At 41.1% G+C, this 24,277-nt stretch overlaps 1 protein-coding gene across 1 annotated transcript; it reads right to left on the reverse strand.

The window, feature by feature from the left end:
• Positions 1-14,516: 14,516 nt before the first annotated feature.
• On the reverse strand, positions 14,517-15,673 carry LOC132404907 (G-protein coupled receptor 55-like). The gene has a single exon (XM_059989500.1). It carries the CDS (start codon positions 15,504-15,506, stop codon positions 14,538-14,540), a length of 969 nt encoding a protein of 322 aa, XP_059845483.1. The 5' UTR covers positions 15,507-15,673; the 3' UTR covers positions 14,517-14,537.
• Between the last annotated feature and the right edge of the window lie 8,604 nt (positions 15,674-24,277).

Raw genomic sequence — 24,277 nt, forward strand, 5'->3', positions numbered from 1 at the left:
GAAGATACGAAGTTGGTTTGGCAAATAAGGTGAAAGTAAATCCGAAAGGCTTCGACAGTTATATTAAAAGCAAGAGGATAGTGAGGGATAAAATTGGCCCCTTAGAGAATCAGAGTGGTCAGCTATGTGTGGAACCGAAGGAGATGGGAGAGCTTTTGAATGATTTCTTCTCTTCGGTATTCACTAAGGAGAAGGATATTGAATTGTCTAAGGTGTGGGAAACAAGTAAGGAAGTTATGGAACCTATGACAATTAAAGAGGTGGAGGTACTGGCGCTTTTAAGAAATTTAAAAGTGGATAAATCTCCGGGTCCTGTCAGGATATTCCCCAGGACCTTGAGGGAAGTTTGTGTAGAAATAGCAGGAGCTCTGACGGAGATCTTTAATATGTCATTAGAAACGGGGATTGTGCCGGAGGATTGGCGTATTGCTCATGTGGTTCCATTGTTTAGAAAGGGTTCTAGAAGGAAGCCTAGCAATTATAGACCTGTCAGTTTGACATCAGTAGTGGGTAAATTAATGGAAAGTATTCTTAGAGATAGTATTTATAATTATCTGGATAGACGGGATCTGATTAGAAGTAGCCAGCATGGATTTGTGTGTGGAAGGTCATGTTTGACAAACCTTATTGAATTTTTTGAAGAAGTTACAAGGAATGTTGACGAGGGTAAGGCAGTGGATGTAGTCTATATGGACTTCAGCAAAGCCTTTGACAAAGTTCCACATGGAAGGTTAGTTAAGAAGGTTCAGTCGTTAGGTATTAATGCTGGAGTAATAAAATGGATTCAACAGTGGCTAGATGGGAGATGCCAGAGAGTAGTGGTGGATAATTGTTTATCGGGATGGAGGCCGGTGACTAGCGGGGTGCCTCAGGGATCTGTTTTGGGCCCAACATTGTTTGTAATATACATAAATGATCTGGATGATGGGGTGGTAAATTGAATTAGTAAGTATGCCGATGATACTAAGGTAGGAGGTGTTGTGGATAATGAGGTGGATTTTCAAAGCTTGCAGGGAGATTTATGACGGTTAGAAGAATGGGCTGAACGTTGGCAGATGGAGTTTAATGCTGAGAAGTGTGAGGTTCTACATTTTGGCAGGAATAATCCAAATAGAACATACAGAGTAAATGGTAGGGCATTGAGGAATGCAGAGGAACAGAGAGATCTAGGAATAACTGTGCATAGTTCCCTGAAAGTGGAGTCTCATGTAGATAGGGTGGTGAAGAGGGCTTTTGGAACGCTGGCCTTTATAAATCAAAGCATTGAGTACAGAAGTTGGGATGTAATGCTAAAGTTGTAGAAGGCATTGGTAAGGCCAAATTTGGAATATTGTGTGCAGTTCTGGTCACCAAATTATAGAAAAGATATCAATAAATTAGAGTGCAGAGACGATTTACTAGGATGTTACCTGGGTTTCAGCAATTAAGTTACAGAGAAAGGTTGAACAAGTTAGGTCTCTATTCATTGGAGCGTAGAAGGTTGAGGGGGGATTTGATCGAGGTTTTTAAAATTTTGAGAGGGATAGATAGAGTTGACGTGAACAGGCTGTTTCCATTGAGAGTAGGGGAGATTCAAACGAGAGGACATGATTTGAGAGTTAGGGGGCAGAAGTTTAAGGGAAACACGAGGGGGTATTTCTTTACTCAAAGAGTGATAGCTGTGTGGAATGAGCTTCCTGTAGAAGTAGTAGAGGCCAGTTCAGTTGTGTCATTTAAGGTAAAATTGGATAGGTATATGGATAGGAAAGGAGTGGAGGGTTATGGGCTGAGTGCGGGTAGGTGGGACTAGGTGAGATTAAGGGTTCGGCACGGACTAGGAGGGCCAAGATGGCCTGTTTCCGTGCTGTGATTGTTATATGGTTATATGTTATATGGTTATACATCAAGGCCATTGTAAAGTAGTCATTAAAATATCTGTACTAGTGTCTGGAAATCAGCTCAAATTCTATCTGGACAGCTAGAGTATTTGAGTTACTTATTAACTCTAGAATGATAGGCCAACATCTGTACTACTGACTTCAAACAAGTCTCTGAATTCAGTAGCCTTCCTTTGAAAAGGAAATGTTGCATTTTTATTGAACAAATCTTTGTGTGACACACATGGTATGTTAAATCTTTCTTTCAGTTCTTAGGTGGGTTAGGTTGCCCCACCGAATATTGTCTCAGCTTGCTCCTGCCCCACTGAACACATTTCTGCATATCTTGACACTGTTTTATCCCCCTTGTTCAAACTCTTCCCACCTATGTTCATGACACTTCTCACGCTTTGAATTTTTTCAATGATTTTAAGTTCCCTGGCCCCCACCGCCTTTTTTTCATCATGGACATCCAGTCCCTATATACCTCATTCCCCACCTGGACAGTCTCAAAGCTCTTTGCTTCTTTTTGGATTCCAGACCTAACCAATTCCCCTCTACCACCACTCTCCTCTGTCTAGCGGAATTTGTTCTTACTCTCAATAATTTGTCCTTTGACTCCTCCCACTTCCTCTAAACTAAGGGTGTAGCCATGGGCACCCGCATGGGTCCCAGTTATGCCTGCCTTTTTGTTGGCTTTGTCAAACAGTCCTTGTTCCAAGTCCATACGGGTATCCGTCCCCCTCTTTTCCTTCACTACATCAACAACTGCATTGCAGCTGCCTCCTGCACGCATGCTGAGCTCATTGACTTCATTAACTTTGCCTCCAACTTTCACCCTGCCCTCAAATTTACCTGGTCCATTTCCGACACCTCCGTCCCCTTTCTTGATCTTTCTGTCTCTGTTTCTGGAGACGGCTTATCTACTGATATCTACTATAAGCCTACAGACTCTCACAGCTACCTGGACTATTCCTCTTCCCACCCTGTCTCTTGCAAAAATGCCGTCCCCTTCTCCCAATTCCTCTGTCTCTGCTGCATCTGCTCTCAGGATGCGGCTTTTCATTCCAGGACGAAGGAGATGTCTTCCTTTTTTTAAACAAAGGGGCTTCCCTTCTTTCACCATCAACTCTGCTCTCAAATGCATCTCTCCCATTTCCCGCACATCTGCCCTCACCCCATCCGCCCACCCCTCGGGATAGGGTTCCCCTTGTCCTCACCTACCACCCACCAGCCTCCAGGTTCAACGTATAATATTCCGTAACTTCCGCCGCCTCCAACAGGATCCCACTACCAAGCACATCTTTCCCTCCCCCCCTTCTGCTTTCCACAGGGATCGCTCCCTACGTGACTCCATTGTCCACTCGTGTCCCCCCCCCATCCATTCCCACCGATCTCCCTCCTGGCACTTATCCTTGTAAGCGGAATGAGTGCTACACCTGCCCTTACACTTCCTCCCTCACCACCATTCAGGGCCCCAGACAGTCCTTCCAGGTGAGGCGACACTTCACCTGTGAGTCGGCTGGTGTGGTACACTGCGCCCGGTGTTCGCAGTGTGGCCTTTTATATATTGGTGAGACCCAATGCAGACTGGGAGACCATTTCGCTGAACACCTACGCTCGGTCCGCCAGAAAAAGCAAGATTTCCCAGTGGCCACACATTTTAATTCCACGTCCCATTCCCATTCTGATATGTCTATCAATGGCCTCCTCTACTGTCAAGATGAACCCACACTCTGGTTGGAGGAACAACATCTTATATACCGGCTGGTTAGCCTCCAACCTGTTGGCATGAATATTGACTTCTCTAACTTCCGTTAATGGCCCTCCTCCCCTTTTTACCCATCATGGGGTTGTTTGTTTTTTTCTCTCTCTGCCCATCACTCTGCCTGTTCTCAATCTCCTTCTGGTGCTCCCCCCATCCCCCTTTCTTTCTCCGGAAGCCTCCCATCCCATGATCCTGTCCTTTCTCTAGCTCTGTATCACTTTCGCCAATCACCTTTCCAGCTCTTAGCTTCATCCCACCCGCTCCGGTCTTCTCCTATCATTTCGCATTTCCCCCTCCCCCCACTACTTTCAAATCTCATAGTATCTTTCCTTTCAGTTAGTCCTGACAAAGGGTCTTGGCCCGAAATGTCGACAGTGCTTCTCCTTGTAGATGCTGCCTGGCCTGCTGTGTTCCACCAGCATTTTGTGTGTGTGTTGTTTGAATTTCCAGCATCTGCAGATTTCCTTGTGTTTGCCACTTCTCAGCTCAGTTCTACATTCTATTGATGTCCTGCTGTAATCTCTGACAACCTTCCAGACTATCCACAGCACCCCCAACATTTGTGTCATCAGCAAACATACTAAACCACCCTTTTACTTCCTCATCCAGGTCATTTATAAAATGCACAAAGAGCAGGGGTCCCAGAACAGATCCCTGCGGAACATCACTGGTCACCAAACTCCATGCAGAATATGAACCATCTGCCATGACCCTTTGCCTTTTGTGGGCAAACCAGTTCTAGATCCACAAAACAAGGTTTCCTTGGATCGCATGCCTCATTACTTTTTGAATGAGCTTCACATGGGGTACCTTACCAAATGCCTTACTGAAATTCATATACACTGCATTCACTGCTCTACTTCCATCAATGTGTTGTCTTTCATCCTCAAATAATTCAATCAGGTTCGTAAGGTATGGCCTGTCCTTGACAAAACCATGCTGACCATCCCTAATCAAATGATGTTTCTCCAAATGCTCATTAGTCCTGACTTTTAGGATCTTCTACAACAACTGGCCCACCATTGAAGTAAGACTCACTGGTCTATAATTTCCTGGATTATCTTGAACAAGGGAACAATGTTTGTAACCTTCCAATCCTCTGGTACTTCTTCTGTCCCTATTGATGATTTGAATATCGTTGTCAGAGGCTCCCTCGCTTTCCACGGTAGCCTGGAGTATATCTTGTCCAGTCCCCGTGACTTACCTAACTTACTACCTTTCAACAGCTCCACCACCTCCTCTATCTTAATGTCTGTTCACTCAAGTTCTTCAGTCCGCTGTAACTCATCCCCACAATTGCAAAGGTCCTTTCCACTGGTGAATACTGAAGCAAGTTATTAAGTACCTCCACTACCTCCTCAAGCTCCATGCTCATGTTTTCACTTTCACATCTGATTGGTGTTATTCTCACATGGCTTATCCTCTTGCTGTTCATCTACTTGGAGACTGCCTTGGGGTTTTCCTTAACCCTGCTTGCCAAGGCCTTTTCATGGCTCCCTCTATTTCTCCTAATTTCATTCTTGTGCTCCTTCCTGGCAACCTGGTAATTTTCTAGAGCTCTAACATACATAGTTTCTTGAATCTTTTGTAAGTTTTTCTTTTCTTCTTAATTAAATTTTCTACGTCCTTTGTATACCATGGTTCTTTAACCCTACCATCCCTTCCCTGCCTTAATGGAACATACCTATGCAGAACGCCATGCAAATATTCCCTGAACATTTGCCAATTCTCTGCTGTGCATTTTCCTGAGAACATCTGCTCCCAATTTATGTTCCCTGGTTCCTGCCTAATAGCATCATATTTTCCCCCACCACAATTAAATGTTTTCCTAAATTTTCTGTTCCTATCCCTCTCCAGCACTATGGTAAAGGAGATAGAATTGTGATCACTATCTCCAAAATGCTCTCCCACTGAGAGATCTGACACCTGACCAGGTTTATTTCCCAATACCAAATCAAGCACAGCCTCCCCTCCAGTTGGCTTATCTACAAATTGCACCAGGAAACCTTCCTGAACACATCTAACAAACCCCACCCCATCTAAACCCCTGGCTCTAAGGAAATGCCAGTCAATATGAGGAATGCTAAAATTACCCATCACAACAGCCCTATTATTGTTGCACCATTCCTGAATCTGCCTTCCTATTTGCTCCTCAATGTCTCTGTTACTACTGGTGGTGGGAGGGTGTCTACAAAAAGCACCCAGTAGAGGAATTGCCCCCATCCTGTTTCTGACTTGCCACCACAATGACTGAGAAGACAATCCTCCCGTGACTTCCTCCTTTTCAGCAAATGTAGTTCTGTCCCTGATTAGCAGTGCCACTCCCCCACCTCTTTTGCTCCCTCCCTGTCCTTTTTTGAAACATCTAAAGCCCGACACACTCTGCAGTCATTCCTGCCCCTGAGTTATCCAAGACTCTGTAATGGCCACAACACCATAGTTACATGTATTGATCCACACTCTAAGTTCATCTGTCTTGCTCAGGATATTTATTGCATTAAAATAGACACATCTCAAACCATCTGGCTGAGTGCTCCTTTGCTCTATCATCTGCCTATCCTTCATCATAAACTCCCTACAAGCTGTCACTACTTGTGCACTAACCACCACATCCTAGTTTAAACCCTCCCCAATAGCATTACAATCCTCCCCCCCCAGAATAATGGTTCACCTCAATTTCAGAGGCAATCCATTCCACTTGTACAGGTCACCTCTTCCCCAAAAAAGGTTCCAATGATCCAAGAACTTGAAACCCTGCCCCCTGCACCATCTCTTCAGCCGCTCATTCATCTGTGCTATCTTCCTGTTCTGACCTTCCCCAGCTTGTGGCACCGGGAGTAATCCGGAGATTGCCACCTTGGAGGTACTGCTCTTCAATCTCCTTCCCAACTCCCTACAGTTACTGTGCAGGACCTCCACCCATCTCCTGTCTATGTCATTGGTATCAACATGTATCATGACCTCTGGCTGCTCACCCTCCCCTTCAAGAATATTCTACAACTGCTCAGAGATGTACTGGGTCCAAGCACCCAACAGGCAACACAGTATCCTGGAGTCGCTTTTGCTGCCACAGAATCTCCTATCTGTCCCCCTAACCATCATGTCCCCTATAACGACTGCTCCACCTGACTTCACCCTACCGTTCTGAAGCTCAGTGCCAACCACAGTGCTGTTGGCCTGTTTGCTGCTGCCTTGCCCAGATAGGTCACCCCCTCAGCAGTATCCAAAGGAGTATATCTGCTTCAGCTACTGTTCTGGATGCTCATTCCAAGCAGCTGCTCTGATGTCCCTATTAAATCTCTTGCCTTTCATGTTAAACCTATGCTCAGTTGTTTTCAGTGCCATCTCCCTGGGAATAAAAGATTATGTGCTTTCACCCTATGCCCCTCATGATCTTATATACTGTATCTCTCTCAGGTTACCACTCAAGCTCCTACATCACAGGGAATAAAGTCCTAGTCTATGCAAATTTTCTTTGTATTTCAGGCTCCTAAAGATGTGGAAAGAAACCAGCACATATAGGGATTTACACATGGACGTGGGTGAACATGCAAACTCCACGCGGAGAGAACCAGAGGTCAGGATCCAGCAGCAGGACCAACCCCATCCTGCCACATGCCGATCTATATTCTGGTTCAGGTGCAAAAGACTTTGACAAAGTAAATGACTACTAATAGGAGTTTGTACTTTGTTCCAGAGTCCCTTCTGAAAAATGTGAACTTTATACCTTAGAAGTGCATCCCATGCTGATACTTGATTTAGTTTTGCAAATGTGTGACATTTTAAACTTAGTGGTAATTCTTTTGACCTTTTTTATATTATGGGAATGAAATTTGCGTCTGTGGTGGGCTATGACTCATAGACTGGTTCAGCTTACTCAAAGTTCTCACATCAGTAAAACAACAAGAGTTAGGTGGTACCATTGTAAAGCAATGCTCAGGATATTATATCAGGTGGGTATTAGAGACATGTGGCACTTCTTGTAGTTTGATGAGCAGCAAGGGGGTTCTGGACCCAATAAACAGAAAGGAACAATTTTGCACTTGGCTCAAAAGAGGCAGAGCTTAGTCATAACCTACATCTCTGAAATAAAGTTATGTCAGAATGAGAAGCAACTTGAGCGAGATACATTTGAAAAACAGTTTAACTTTGAGCAGTATAAGAAATAAATAATTGGAGAAGCAAAAATCAAAGAAGTAGAGAAAAAAAATTTAAAACTACTTAAGATGTTTAGGAAGAAATGTAATATCTTCCAACTACAGTGTAAAACAAATGCATTTATTATCTCTTATAAGAATCAGAAAACTTAAGAGATATTAATGAAGGAAACTAGATAGACTGCATATGAGTTAATGCTGCAATATCTGGGAGACAGTGGAAAGTGAAATACCTTAACTCAAAGTCAATGTGAGCTGGAATCTTTTATTGTAAAGGGTTGGGCAATGATAGAAAAAACAGATTATTTCAACATTTCTCCAGTGTAATAATGTAACTAAAAGAACTTGCATAGCTGTTCTTCAATTAATAAAGAAATTTCTGGAATATTTCAGCAGGTCCAACAATATCTGTCAAAAAAGAAAATGAGACTGAAGACCCATGGTCAGAAGGAAAAAGTAAGGAAGCAGGAGGCAAGATTCTGCAGGTGGCAGAAAATCTTGAGCAGCACAGCTCTTCCGGCATTTTGAGCGTGCAAGTTAGGAAAGAGGTGAAATTAAATTGCTGAAGGACAGGAAGGACAATGAGAACAGCACTGATATGGAGAGGCCATGTTTGCGTGGGAGTAAAGTACTGTTGAGACCATATGGATTAACATTACAAATGGATGATCTACTGCACAATAGTTCTGGATACAGAGAAAGAAAATTCAGAGGTTTATAGTTCATAGAGTTTAGAAGGCTGCAAATTTCATTCTTGAAGTGTTTGTTGGGCTTTGTTATTTCAGTTAGGAGAGCACAGATAGATAGGTCAGAGAGGGAACAGGAAGGAGACAGATACCAGACATGAGCAGGCAATTGGGATTAGTTTAATTTGGGCCATAGTTGGTGCAACTATAGTAGATTAAAGGGGCCAAGTTTGCACTGTACTTTTTATATTTATGTGAGATCTGAAGTGACAGGTAACTGGAACTGGGTTACTCAAGCGGTCTGAACACAAGCATTTGGCAAGGTAGTCATCAGATCTGCATTTTGTTTCTCTAATGTGAGGGAAGAGCACATTATGAACACCAAATAGAGCACACTAGAATGGAAGTAGTAGAAATGTATTGCTTTTACACCCGGAAGAACTATTTAATTCTCTGAATGGTGACTGAACAGATTAGAAGACAGATGCTGCACTAGATTTTCATTTTTATGCCTGCTTCTGTGGTAGAAGCTCTTGTTTTAGTCTACATTGCTCTTCACCTGAAACATTGGGACTTACTGATGCTGCTTCCCACACTCATATGGAACTCAGAAATTCCATTACCACTTTCTGCCAATTCTGATTCTCCTATCACCATCACATGAACCATATCCAGCTGTTCCCATTTCTCTTTTTACATCTCCATCTCAGGGGTCCAGTTAGCCACCAATACTGTTTACTCCACTCTGTAACACATTCTCTTCCATAGATGCTGCCTGACCTGCTGAGTTCCTCCAGCATTTTGTGTGTCGTTCTGGATTTGCAGCATCTACAGAATCTCTTCTGTTTCTGGTAAGTGCAGCTCGTTAGAAGTTTACTTACTCCCACTAAAAGCTTGTCAACTCCTCTCACCTAGAGTCCTGAAAGGACCACACTCCAACCACCATCTACATCATTCCTGCACTGATGACAAGACTTTTCACATCTGACCCTTTAAGATGGCTTTCTTTTTCCTTAACCTCGGCGTCCTCTTTACCTGAATTGAGAGTGGATTTATAAACAGGAACCCAATTTCCCACCCTTCTGCTCTGGCCACTTCTCTTCTCAGGCAGAAGAAGGATAGGATTTTAGTTTCCCTCACTTCCTTCCCATAATTTTCTGTATTTCAGCAGGCTTCCACCTGTGGACATCCTCTCCATCTCATCTCCTCCTGCATTTTAAAGGGACTGCTCCTTTTGTGTCTCTGTGAATCACACTTCTCCTTCTCCAACCACAACTCTTCTCCCATGCAACAATGGGTGATACAGAACCCAGCTCTTCTCCTTGCCTCTTTCCCACTTTCCTTCAGTACTCACACTGTGGTCCTTACTACATAAAAAACCTACAGCACAATACAGGCCCTTTGGCCCACAAAGTTGTGTGTGTTTTCTAAGCTCCATGTACCTATCCAAAAGTCTCTTATAAAGACCCTATCGTATCCGCCTCCACAACCTTTTTTGGCAGCCCATTCCACACACTAACCACTCTCTGCATTAAAAACTTACCTCTGACATCTTCTCTAAACCGACTCTACACCTTAACCTGTGCCCTCTCGTGGCAGCCATTTCAGCTCTGGGAAAAAGTCTCTGACTATCCACACGATCAATGCCTCCCATTATCTTGCACAACTCTATCATTATCTTGTCACCTCTCATCTTCTGTCGCTCCAAGGAGAAAAGGCCGAGTTCACCACTCAACCTGTTTTCATAAGGCATGCTCCCCAATCCAGGCATCATCCTTGTAAATCTCCTCTGCACCCTTTCTATGGTTTCCACATCCTTCCTGTAGTGAGGCGACTAGAATTGAGCACAGTACTCCATGTGGGGTCTGATCAGGGTCCTGTATAACTGCAAAATTACCTCTCGGCTCCTAAATTCAATTCCACAATTGAGGAAAGCCAATCAGAGAAAATCTACATTAGAGAAATGGAATGCAGATTGGTTGAACGCATTGGTCAGTTTGTAGAGGTGACCGTGACATTCCAGTTACCGTCCCTTACATTCCCAGTCATGTTTGTACTTGAATTTCTTGTTCTTCGTCTTCCTACAAATGGTGCCCAATGTGAGCTCAAGGAAGAGCAGCTTATCTTCCATCTTGGTAGGTTGCAGCTGATGGAACTTGATCATTAACTGTCCAACTTCAGATAACAAAACCAACAGTAGTCTCTCAGCCACCACTCCTTGACCCATGATTTTAAGGGGGAGTTAACAGGATCTTTAAAAAATTTGCAGTCACAATCATAGAAGGGAAGTCCCCTGTTCATTGGAGACCACAGAAACTAAAATTGACAACATTGTATTCCAACTATAAGGAACATGGTAATGGAGAGATATGTATTCATTATAGATTGAGCCATCTCTCTCTATTGCGAGCTGAACTATCCTGACAGAGATCCATCAGGGTTACAGTTAGGTGTTTCTGTGATATCACAAGTGAACTCAAGTGCAGGAATCATAGACACTTTGCAAATTCAAACTAAACTAAGGATTTAATACATATGCTAAGTTGGAAAGCTAATTGGAGCTCAGACAAGCTGTACAGAATTTTGATGAACAGACATTACTGATGATACACAGAAGAAGTTGATCTGAGTTTCACCTGACTGGGAACCACAAGACCCAACAAAGAGAGGTTGGCATGTCCCCTTGAAATATACCATGGAGCATATAGAAATTCTAGGTTTTGAAAATAATGTGCTAATTAAATGATGCCAAATTAAAGAAAAGTGATGAATGCAGAGAGCTTAACAACCCCCATGATCCAAATGAGACAGCAACAAAACAAAGTGAAAAACCAGAGCAAGTGTAAAGACAGACAATTAGAGAAATTGTGGACAATGCATATCCACAAGTTGACATTCAACAAATACAGGCAACATAGTAACTGACAAAAACATCTTTCTTAAAAATGAGCCCTGCTTGTGACAGTTTCAGGAGGTTTTTTAAAAAAGAAATGAGTAAGCTTTCTGAATCCTAACTTCAGGAGACCCTGCAATGCAAGCAGGTACCTACGTCAGCTCTGTTGGTTCTTGCGAGTTGAAGGAAAGTAGACAATGTCTGATTTGACGGAGTAGATACTCAAGGACTTCCAGAATGTAGAAAAGCTCAGCAAATTACAAGATGTAAAATAGAATGAGAGTCAAAGCTAGAAGTGTAAATGTTGGAGTAACCTGATGCTGGGAAATTTCTTTTGTGCTTATTGGCTTTATTATTGCCACGTACCAATGTATAGTGAAAAACTTCCGTTTACATGCCATACAAATCTGAGGTGGTAAAAAAAAGCGGGATACAGAAGATAAAGTAGAGTGCAGCAGCTACAGTGAGTGCAGAACAAGTAAACAACTAAAATAGAAAGGCCAAGACGACGTAGATTGGGAAATCAAGAACTCATCTTTGGCATATGAGAGGGTTGAACATGAGCCTGATAACAGTGTGATAAAAGCTGTCTTAGAGTCTGGTGCTATGTGTTCTGAAGCTTTTATATCTAGAGCCAGTGGCTCCATTTCATTAGGAGCCTGAGGAGACTTTTACTAATTCATTAGGATGTACAGTGGAGAGCACCCTGACTGGTTGCGTCACAACCAGGTGTGGAACCGCCAATGCACAGGGTCACAAGAGGCTGCAGACACAGTCAGCTCCATCACAGGCACAGCCATTCTCACTATTGAACAAATCTTCAAGACATAATGCACCAAGAAGGTGGCATCTGTCATTAAGGACTCTCACCATTTGGGACATGCCCTCTTCTTGTTACTACCAGCAGGGAGCCTGAATATCCAAACTCAATGATTCAGGAATAGCTTCTCTCCCTCTGCCATCAGATTTCTGAATGAACCATGAGCTCATGAATATACCTTATTATTCCCCTTTGCTACATTATTTAGTTAGAGATTTTATGTCTATGCATTGTACTGCTGCTATCCAACAACACATTTCATGCTATATGTCATTGATAATAAATTGGATTCCAATTCAGATATCTCCTGCCAGACAGGGGAGGGAATAAAAGAGAATGACTGGTTAGAGGTGTCCTTGATTATGTTGGCTGCTTTTCCAGGCAGCAGGAAGTGTGGACAGAATCAATGGAGGGAGGTTGGTTTGTACAATGTACTCAGCTGTGACCACAGCTTTCTGCCATCTCTTGCAGTCTTGGGCAGAGCAATCACCATACAAACCTGTGATGCACCCAGATAGGATGCTTCTAATGTGCGTTCCATAAACAGAGACGTTTGTGTAGACAAATGGTCAAAGACAATACTGATGGTAGCAAAGTGATTTAAAATGCAAGGGAAGGGCAGTGTGCAGAGTGATCTAGTGGTAATATATCTGGATAGAATAAGAGGTTTTCACTGTACCTTGGTACAATGGGGTAGAATGCTGTCATAATTCTCAACAAGCTTATACAATTAATGCTAGTTTATATTTTCTGTGGTCTATAATTAACATTCACTTTGAGCTACATGACTCCTATTCTAGATCTAAGGTTACCAATCACCTTTTCTGGATTGTTCAGTTAAGAATGGAAGTCATAAAAGAGGAACCTCTACCCTTCTGATTAATCATCTACTTCCTTGCATACCAAGAGACACCAGCACCTCGGCAGCTATTACACCATTGGATGTTGCGAAATTCAGAGTTCAATTCTGGTGCCGAGACTCTGTATGCACCCCCCCGTCCCCCCGTGGAATGCCTGGGTTTTCTCCGGGTCCTCTGGTTTCTTCCCACAGTCCAAGGATGGTTAATTGGTCATTGTAAACTGTAAATGTTAGGGTTATCTGGGGAAAGGGGCTGCTAGGGCCTACTCCACACTGCATTGCTAAATAAATGTTGTAGAAATTGCATGAGAGATCCATCCACAATGTGATGACACCTTCATAGAGGTTAGGGGCCTTAGGCAATAGCAGGAACTTTAAAAAAGTTCTGAATTGGTACAAAATTATGAAGGTAATTGTGAAGGGGAATTAGAATAATTTTCTATCAATAAGCAAACCAAATTTTTTGTATGTTTCTCACTATGTTTCTTGCTCCTCATTACTTCATTTCTGTTCCCCATTATATTTATTGTTCAGACACGACACAGAGAAAAGTAGATATTCTTGTGACCCATCCTTTAGCTCTAGGTTTTGCAAGTTGTGAAAGTAAATCAAAGAGTTGTGTAACTGAAAGAGTTATGAAACTAAAGTTAATGGAACTGTTTGAAACTACATAGTGAATCTTTGAGTTGCTTGAATTTCTTGCAGTTAAGTATATTTGTTAGGCAAATGTATAATCCGGCATGTTTTATCATGCGCTCCAAATAATTAGCACCTAATTGATTATATTCACCTAACACAGGAACAAATTTAAAAAAATCATAATTTATACAGAATAAGGGGACTAATATTGACAGACCTCTCCAGATGCCAGGTAAATCCCCAGCATCCCCGTAATTTCAGGCTAAAGGTTTTCTTTGAAATAAATTGTGTCATTTTGATTTCCTATTCTTGAAAAGTTGAAAATCTTCAATATTCTCAATTTATTTCAATATAGCAAATTTTAAGCCAATGAATTGTTTATGTGCTAACCACTTCGGGGGTTTATATTAAATATTCCAGGAGCATTCTTAAACTTCTTTAGATGATTGGTAATGAATGCCTGCACTTAACATACAGCATAACTTTCCTTTACAAGACAAAACACAACAATATATATATTTATTTTAAGGTAATTGTGTAAATGAATAATTCAGATAAACAGACAGTTTAAACATACATATCTAATTATTTCAATTAATGCCATAAATGAATCGGCCACTCCTCCAGTTTATATACATTCGGTAGAAATAAAAATGAAGAAACTGCATTTCGATCTCACTAATATCATTATCCAATTTCCTCCCCATTTGCACACCATCTTACTGACATGGTGTCATCAGGACATGTACGACAGAGTATATTTCATAATAGCATTGAAGAAATTATGTAGCTTTTATCACATATTTTCCTTCAGACTACTAATGCAAGCAGGTAATCAACAAGTTTTTAAATAACTGAGTTAAAGACAAATTGAATTCTTAAAGCTAACCACAATTGACAGCAAAACATTTCTTTTTAGCTGTTCATTTTCTGATTTCCAGAACTTCTTAATGATCAAATGGTAATACATTGCATCCAGACAACAGTTTGTTGTGGCAAAGCACTGACAGATCTGGAGTAACACCCTCAGGGATATCAGATAATGTTCTGCTATGTAAGAATTTCTTACCAAAAAGTACAGGAAAAGGGCTAGGTGATACGGAGTAAAGCAGAGAAGGAAGGTGACCAGATTGGAAGAGATTATTTTCCTTGATATCTTGGTGTCAACGTCATCCCTCTCTTCATCTACTCTTTGCAGTGTTCTTATAATTTGAGCACTGCAGAAAATCACAACAGATGCAGCAACTAAAAACACTGTGATCATGCTCAGAGGAATTCTGCCAGGGCACCAAAACTTAGCAAAATCTTTAAAGCAGTGTTCATCATTTTCTTCTTGCAAGTAATTTGGAATACTTGCAGACCAGACACAGAGCCACAGAACAGTGCAGGCAATTGTTGCTTTCTTTGGAGATCTGAGGGTTCTGGCCAGAAAGGGGTGCTTGATAGCAATGTAACGATCCAGAGATATCAGCATGATTAACAGGATGGTCCCGTAGGTGTTGACAAAGTACAGGGACTCCACAAACTGACAGAAGACTGAACCGAGACTCCAGTGCTCTCCCGTCTGGTAGGCGTGCATTTTGAAAGGCAGAGAGAAAAGCAACAGGATATCAGAAAATATCAGGTTTGTCATGTAGATCACATTCTCAGTCCAATTCTTCAACCTGAAGCAGAGTATCCAGAGTGCCACTGAATTGATGATCAGTCCCAGGGTGAAAGTAGGGATGTGCAACAGGTACTGGAATGTCTTCATAAATTCACCTTGCGTGGTGTTGCTGAAAGAGTACATTTCTGTCTTCAGATGTTGCGTTGCATTAAAACAGGACATTTTTGTTAGGAGTCAGAGAAGCAGAAGAGATTATTGCTCTCAGCTTAAGAAGTAAAAACCATTGTTGAATTGCTTCAGTAATAGCTATGCAGCAACAAAATTACCAAGGACACAGAGGTTTTCTTCAGCAGGTCATTACAGTCCATGTTTTCACACCAGCTTATGGCAGCGACCGCATCCTGTGTTTTTGAAATAGTGATGATTTCTCCATGTCGCAAAGTATTTCATAGTCAAACCTAGCAGTGGAAGAGAAAAATGCTGTTCTCATGATTGGGGAATACTTCAGAGTTCTCTTGCATGTATCATTTCAGTTTGTTTATGATCAAGTAAATATTAAATATCCTACAGCAATATTTCAAACCAAATAACCCTGTTTAAGATATTCTGAATTAAAATATAGAACAAAGAATGATTTAGCATAATGGATTTTAGAGAAAATTAATAAGGGGACAATTACTGTATTTACGCTTGACCCCCAAAGTCACTCCACTTTAATGTAACTTTCTGAGCAAAAGGCAATGGGAAAGGAAAAGCACCTTTTCAACTCTTTAAACAAAATCGGAATATTCAGAGCACAGTTGAATTGATGACCGGAAAAAACTGGTGCAGGCTCACTGGGAGTTCCAAATACAAGACCATGTAATAACAGAATCTATTGGAAGACAGCAGAATCTGATTAATTTGTCCATTGGTTAATCAGGGCACTTGCTTATTTGAGACAATATTTAAGGAACAAAATCTAATCAAGAAAATAGCCAGAATTCCCTTTGTTTATTTGGGTCACATAAACTTGTGTGGCCTTTAGACACTACATTGTACTCAGAATGAAGAGAAGTAAATAGCATAATTTCCATGTGTTTGCGTTAAAAGAGCAGTATTTTTTGTCACTGATAATTGGCAAGAAATAAGTAGTGAGAAAATTTAGAATTATTTTGCTCACTGTAGTTTCAAGCATTTAGGCTTGGAGATGCCGGAAACAACCGGGAGTGAAGATGAAATGATTTTACTACTTCATCGAGTTAGGAACTACGAAGATTTTGAAGGTATCAACAATCATTTTGAATATTACAATGAAAATGAAGATTTGGAGGATGCAAACGTCGAAAGGGGGTAAGTCCATTATCTGTGCTAATTCCATTCATTTACAGGTCAAACAAAAGAGCACGGAGGCATGTGGGTTGTACATCGTATCTGAGGATGACAGTGAAACCTGTGTGGGAGAATTTTTAAAGAAGAAAAGCCTTTGAACTGGGACAGTTCCACTTGCTTGATCTCAGAAGCCCGGGTCCAGTGGTATGAGTAGTTATCACAAACTGGGGTCTTCCTTGGTCGCAAACAATGACCATGACTTCGTTGTACCTTGTCATGCCCTTCACTCTCCATGAACCATTGCAAAACCACCTTCTTGGCCACTGGATCTCATTCTTGATTTCATCTATCTAGTTCACCGGAGCTGATTTCACTTGCTAGGACAGGCATGACCCTATTTCACCAATGTATGAGGCCTGCCAGCTACCCTCACCTGGTTTAGCCTGACTGTCAAAGTGGTTTGCCGGAGTGTGGACACTGTTGCATGCAATTTACACGGAGTACCAGGTGAGAGCTGAATGCCCAGCGGGGACCAAATGTGAGCGAGCTGCCCCAGAATGGACACCTTCAGCAGAAGTGCTGCCCTTTCCTGGACACCATGTACATGGCAGCATACACCCGAATTCTTCTGTCAATAACTTTTAGGAATTAATACACAGTTTTGTAGTACTATAGCAGCATTGGTAGTATTCTAATTTGTTCTTTTTTCATTTAAATTCATAATAATTTGCTACTCAGTTAAATTGTAGTTTGTCTTTTTTATACCTTTGTTACTATTTCCATGAAACTTTGGCTAATTGGGCCAGCTGCTTAATTGGTCCTAAATGTATTAGTTCGGATGTGTCGCAATTAACTAGAATCATCTGTATCTACATCATGGCCGGTTATCTTATAGTTCAGCAAAAGGGTTCTTTCAATCATTAATCATAATTGTCTTACAAGGTATCTTACAAATGGTCTCCTTTTCCCCCATCTACAGTATCTATGTTCATCAGATTGCTATTTAAAGCAATGAAATTGGATCTTCTGACCAATTATCCTTCATTAGTAGCAAGCATAATTAACTGCAGTGGATACAACTACGTATTCAAAGTCCTACCTCATTTGACATGGGTCTTGAAAGATATATGCAAACCTAACCAGCCGACCTCTTAAAATATTAGTAATAATTAAACTATGTTTATTACATAATATAAGCTTAAATACAGTACATGCATATCAGCCAGGTAATTATCTTAGTCATCAGCTGTAAATTGAACTGGTTTTTAAAAAAAATTATTCATTTATGGGATGTGGGAGTCACCAGCTAAGCCAGCATTTATTGCCCATCCCTAGTTGCCCTTGAAAAGGTGGTGATGAGCTGCCTTCTTGAACCGCTGCAGTCCCTGAGGTGTAGGTTTTCTTAATTACCATGATTTCAAGTTCAATTCTATTGTATATATAACATATTGGTACTGTATATACAGTATATGTAAGGTATAAATGCCATGAAACTTAGCTCATCCATCGTATTTGCAAGAGTTTTGCAGGTGGATAAAAGAGACCAAAACCCTTTCTCAGAAATAATTGTTATCCTTCAACCATAAGGTGCCCGAACTGATGAAGATAACTTGACTCACCTCAACTCTGAACTGATTCTGTAACTTACATACTCACTTTCAAGGATTCTACAACTCATGTTCTCAGTAATTTTTTTATTTGCAGAATTTGTCTTCTCTTGAATACTGGCTTTATGTCAATTTATGTTTATATATACTTTTTCATAAACTCTATGATATTTCTTTTTTTTTTGCTGTAAATGCCTGGTCACCATACACAGCTCAGTTCAGGGTCACTACATAGTCATAGCATCTTGCTCACTTTGTACATCATCAATCTTGCTGGTTAGTCACTAAATTAGTCATTCAAAACCTTATCCTTTAGAACTTGTAAAGCTATTTCATCAGGAGCCATCTAAGAAACTGCAGGGAAATTGTATTATCTAAAATGAAGTGTTGCGGACCACTGACTATTATAAATACAAGTCCTATGCATCACTCTAAAATATTGCCGATTGGACAACATGAAGCATACTTTGCAAATCTCTTTCCATCAACCATGGCCATCTAGTGTAGCACACCTTCATTCACAGTTCTGTGTCAGATCTTTATGCCTTGAGAGGCATTGATCATGTTGATAGTCAGAGGCTTTTTCCCAGGCCTGAAATGGCTAGCACGAGAGGGCATAGTTTTAAGCTACTTGGAAGGAGGTACAGAGGAGATGGCGGGTTAAGTTTTTTATGCAGAGAGTGGTGAGTGCATGGAATGGGCTGTCAGCGGCAGTGGTAGAGTCAGAAACGATAGGGTCTTTTAAGAGACTCCTGGATTGGTACATGGAGCTTAGAAAATTGGAAGGCTATGGGTAAGCCTACGTAATTTCTAAGGTAAGGAGATGTTCGGCACAACTTTGTGGGCTGAAGGGCCTGTATTGTGCTGTAGGTTTTCTATGTTTCTATTGCAGACAAGAATTGCTCAGAGTCTGAAGGAGCTCCACAGAGCATAATGCTACAGTTTACCAAGCACTGTTCTGCTAAGAATTGCACATATACTGTATATAAGGTCCATCAACAATTAATCAACATTTAAGTCCACCACTATCCTCACAGGGTGACCACCTGTTTAGGTGGTCCTTGTGTCATTATTATAGGCTTATTATATATTATAGTGTTGAGATGATTTGCTTCAACTCCAAATCTGCTGTGGCTGACAAGGGCACTGTAAGGCCCTCAGATTTGATCGCAGGTGACAGGTTGAGCCGTTTGGGCGAGTTGTGGTGTCATAAGAAAAATTAAGTTTTGGATGCACTCTTAATTCATATTTGTTTGCACTGTTTGGGCCTACTGTGCAGCATGGTTAAGAACACGGGTGGTATTCCATCATGAGGCAGCTGTAGTATGTTTGAGAACCTTTCAGTTATGGAGAAATGTGTTGCTGTGTATAACTGTTAGTACTGTGTTATGCACCTTGGCCCTGGCAGAGCATTGTTTTGTTTGGCTATATTCATGGGTACTCATGTGTTGTTGAATGATAATTAATCTTGAAGTTAAATTCATTTGCAATAAAGCATTTTCTGATTGTTCAAATTGACACTTAGTAAGAAAAATAACCAGGTTGGTGCTTCTAACCAAAGATTATTTTTAATCAATCAATCAATTTTAGCACTTAATTCAGTGCAGTGGTTGTTACAGCAATCATATCACATGTTACACATTGGTCACAAAAGGAAATTGGCAGTTACTGTACACAACATTTGCCATTTATTGATACAGTTTTCCTGAAAATCATTGCAATAATGGAGGCTGAGGGAAGATTTAATGGAAGTGTACAAGGTCTTGTCAAATTCAGAAAGGTTAAATATGAGGGAAAGCACTTGGCTAAGAGATACAATGAGAAAGTGATGAAATGTTGCCGCGTCATTCTGTCTTGGGAAATTCAAATATCTTAAATGGCAATACCACAAGAACTTAAGAAATTAAAATAGGAATCCATTAAGTCTCAAACCTGCTTTGCTATCATGTCAATGTTGTCCATGTTGTTACACTAATCCCACTTACCTCTTTTAGATCTATGGCCTAGTATGTCTTGTGTTTCAGGTACTAAGATGGATGCTTCTTAATTATCATAAGAATATCTGCCTCCACCACTTCTGCAGAAAGGAACAAAGAGTGAGGCAATGAGATTTCAGACTTCAACTGCACACTGTATGTGGGAAAAGTCCCTCCATGTTCGCAAAACAAAAGAGCTGCTCATTGATTTCAGGAAGGGGGAAGGGTTGTGCGCAATCTTTTGTTTATAACTGTGGCACTGAGGTTGAGAGGATTGAAAGCTTCAAGTTCTTAGGAGTGAACATCACCAATATTCTCGTGTCCAACCAGGTAGATCTCTCAGCCAACAAAGCTCAGCAAGATAAAGAAATTTGGCATATCCACTTTGACCCTCACCAATTTTTAACTGAAGCACTATTGACAGCCTCATATTCAAATGCCTTATGGCTTTTTGTGGCAACTGCTTTGCCCATGACTACAGGAAACTAAAAAGCGTTGTGGGTACAGCTCAGCACGTCAGAAAACCAGCTTCCCCTCCATGGACTCTGTCTACCTTTTTCACTGCCTCAGTGAAGCAGGTAATGTAATCAAAGATGGCAGCCACCCTGGACATTATCTCTTTCCGAGCAGGTGATACAACACCTGAAAATATGTGCCTTGAAACCTTAAGGACAGCTATCCTGCTATTTATAAGACTTGAATAGTTCCTATTACAATAGTAGTGAATCTTGACCTTGCAGTCTACCTTAATATGGCCTTACATCTTACCGTCTGCTTGAAGTACCTCTAGAATTGTAATTATTTATTCTGTATTTTGTTATTGTTTACTCCTGCAGTACTTCTTCTACTGTCCTTAGCACAAATACATTAATATAAAATTATTTACCAAATTCCCCCTCAGACACCCTTTAAATCCTTTACTTTTCAGCTTAACTGGATCACCCTTTGTTTTAGATACCATCATCATGGACGGTTTTTAAAATTTTCTATGCATATTTTTATCATGTCACTGCTTCCACTCAAAGGAAAACAAAACCCAGCCTATACAGTCTCTCCACACTCCTTCTTGGCTTCATCTCCATGTTTCTGTCTGATACCTAAATGTTCAATTACTCAGCCTCTATAACAGTCCAAAATTGAGAATTTCAATTATTCCTGTTCCAAGAGAAGAACTTGTTTCCCCAATGCTTGGTGGTAACAAATGTGATTAGTACCTCCAACAATGACCTGGACAGTAGCATTGATGGCTTTGTGGCCAGGTTTTCAAATGCTACAAAGACAGGTGGAGACGCAGGAAGCAGAAGGACTTGGACAGATTGTGAGACCAGGCAAAGAAGTGGCAAATAAAATACCATGTAGGGATCTTATTGAAACCTATCAAATATTGAAAGGCTTAGATAGAGTGGACATGAAGAAGGTGTTTCCAATAGTGGGAGAATCTATGGTCAGAGGGAACAGCTTCACCAGCTGCACCAAACCTTTCACTGACTCACTACCCTCTTGCTAAAGAAATTCCTCCTCATCTCTGTTGTAAATAGTCCAGAATAGAAGGACATCCATGCAGAACAGAGATAATGAATATCTATAGCCAGGGGCAGGGGAGGCCAAGTCATTTGGTATATTTAAAGTGGAGGTTGACTGGTCCTTAATTAGCAGGGCTTCATATGATATGGTGAGAAGGCAGAGGAATGCAGTCGAGAGGGATAATAAATCAGCTACGATAGAATAGCAGAGCAGACTCAATGGGCCAAATTGACTAACTCTGCTCCAATTTTTTAATAGAAACTAAATATGGTCTCAGTGCAATACACATGAAATTCAGCAGGAATTCAGCCAATCAGGCAGTGTTGATGGAGTGGGATAAACTGTTAACCTTTCAGGCTGAAACCCTTCACCAGGACTGGAAAGGAAGGATGCAGAAACCAGAAAAAGCAAGTGGTGGGATGGGACAAAATACAACAGGCCACAGTTGAGATCAGTGAGAGAGGATGAAGTGAGAAGCTATGAGGACATAGGTGGGAGAGTCAAAGGGATGAAGGGAAGGAATCTGATAGGAGAGAGCAGAGGACCACAGAAGAAAGAGGAGGTGTAAAGAGCTCTTTGGGCTTGTGTGGGGTGCTGAGAGCATAGGGCTTGTGCTTCTCAAGAGAACGTGAATTGGTTAATTGTTGTTTAATAAGAGTCATTAATCGTTTACAGCGCCTTGTGTTTTTTTCTTGAGGAAAAAAAACTCACAGTTGTATGTGCTGACATGTATGTACCCTGATAATAAATTTTACTTTGGACTTTGACCATGTTTAATGTGTGAAGTGATATCAGTATGGTGTGCAAGTTTCCTTGATCTGTCACTATGGTGCAAAATAACCTGGCCATTGTTGTCTGTTTTGATGTAGGCCAGTTAATATACCCTCTGTTTTACATGAGATTGTCTTGAGGTCACTTCACTTTGCAAACTTTCTCCCCAAGCATCCAGCCCCTTGTTGTGTGCCAACATTATGCCCATCCTTTTAATTTCAACCTGATTACTGCTTGCAATTTGCATTAAGAACTGAAGACTGGTTCTTGTTTGACTTAATATCTGCTATTTTCACAATTCCATAACTCCAGAATCCCTAATAACGTCAACTTACCTTGCTTAGATGACTTAGATTTTTCACTTTTTAAGATTTAGCGATACAATATGGTAATGAGCCTGCACCACCCAGTTACACCCAGTAACCTACGAAATTTTACTCCTTTGGAATGTGGGAAGAAATTGAGGATCTAGAGAAGACCCACGTGTTCATGCAGAGGAAATACAAACTCCTTACAGACAGCAGCAGGAATTGAACCCAGGTAGTTGACACATTAAAGCATTACACGAACTGTCATGATACAATGTTGCCCACTTTTTTTTCATTTTCTTATAACATAAATCCCACAGAAAGAAGTTTCTGTCAGAACATAATACTCAATGTTAACATCCAAGCACATTAATGCTCTATTTCACTGCAATGAGAAAAACACACAGTTAATCATAATGCTAAATTTATTTAAATTCATTGGATGCGTGGTCTCAAGACTGAATATCAAACAACTGCAGTAAGCATTGGCGAAAGCTAATGTGGCATTTACAGAGCCATATTCATAATATCTGATTAATCATTTCCAGAAAATCACAAATGGACATGCTGCAAACTCACTGAAGTAACAACTGCTCTGGAGAGTGTAGCTAGAAGCATAATTCTGCTAACCATAACCAGTGAACTGGTCTCTGCTTCTGGTAACAGCCATTTAAAATACAGACCATGTCAGAAACCACTTCCCATAAATTAAAGGTCATACTTGTCAATACATCATGGAAATGCTTTCCATAAGCTGCATGTTCAATATTCTTTCTGCACTAATTAGAAAAGGAAGTTGATGTCAAATCGTGGGTTGTTTTACATTTCAAATGATCTGGAATTTGCTGTTGTTCAGTGGATATATCTTCTGCACTAACATATTAGTAAATTGGAATTTTGCAGCAGAGCAGGCTCGAAAGCCACATTTACTGTCTCCAATCTCTGTTTCCAGCTTTTTGTTTGGACCAGTGAAGTAACAATATGCTTTGCAGGATTTTTAAGGAGTTTCTACATTTTCCCTGTGACAGTGGGGGTTTCCTTTAGGTGCTCTGGTTTCCTCCCACAGTGCAAAGAGAAACGGTTGGTAGGTAAACTGGTTATTGTGAACTGTCATCTGATGAGGTAATGGTTAAATTTGGGGTTGCTAGTGTGGTGAACTACATCTCCCTGTCTGGACACACCCTCCTGCTGACTGCTCCTGTGGCTCCTCCCACTGACCGTGGCTCCTCCCATGGACCCCGGTATAAAGGCAATTGGAGACACAGCCCCAGCCTCAGTCTCCAGGATGTAGTCAATTGCTGGTTGTCCTTTCTTCCAGCCAATAAAAGCCTATTTCTCGCCTCACGTCTCCGAGAGTTATTGATGGTGCATCAGCTGGGCAGCATGGCTGAATGAACCAGAACGGCCTATTCCATACTGTATCTCAATACATGAATAAAATAAATATGTACTTCTGAGGAAAGTTTCTGCAATATTTCTCCCAATGCCCACTTTGC

The sequence above is a fragment of the Hypanus sabinus genome, chromosome 2, assembly GCF_030144855.1.
Source record: "Hypanus sabinus isolate sHypSab1 chromosome 2, sHypSab1.hap1, whole genome shotgun sequence".
Classification (NCBI taxonomy): domain Eukaryota; kingdom Metazoa; phylum Chordata; class Chondrichthyes; order Myliobatiformes; family Dasyatidae; genus Hypanus; species Hypanus sabinus.

Coding starts and splice junctions, on each gene's coding strand:
- LOC132404907 (XM_059989500.1), bottom strand. CDS start 15,506: ATGTCCTGTTTTAATGCAACGCAACATCTGAAGACAGAAATGTACTCT.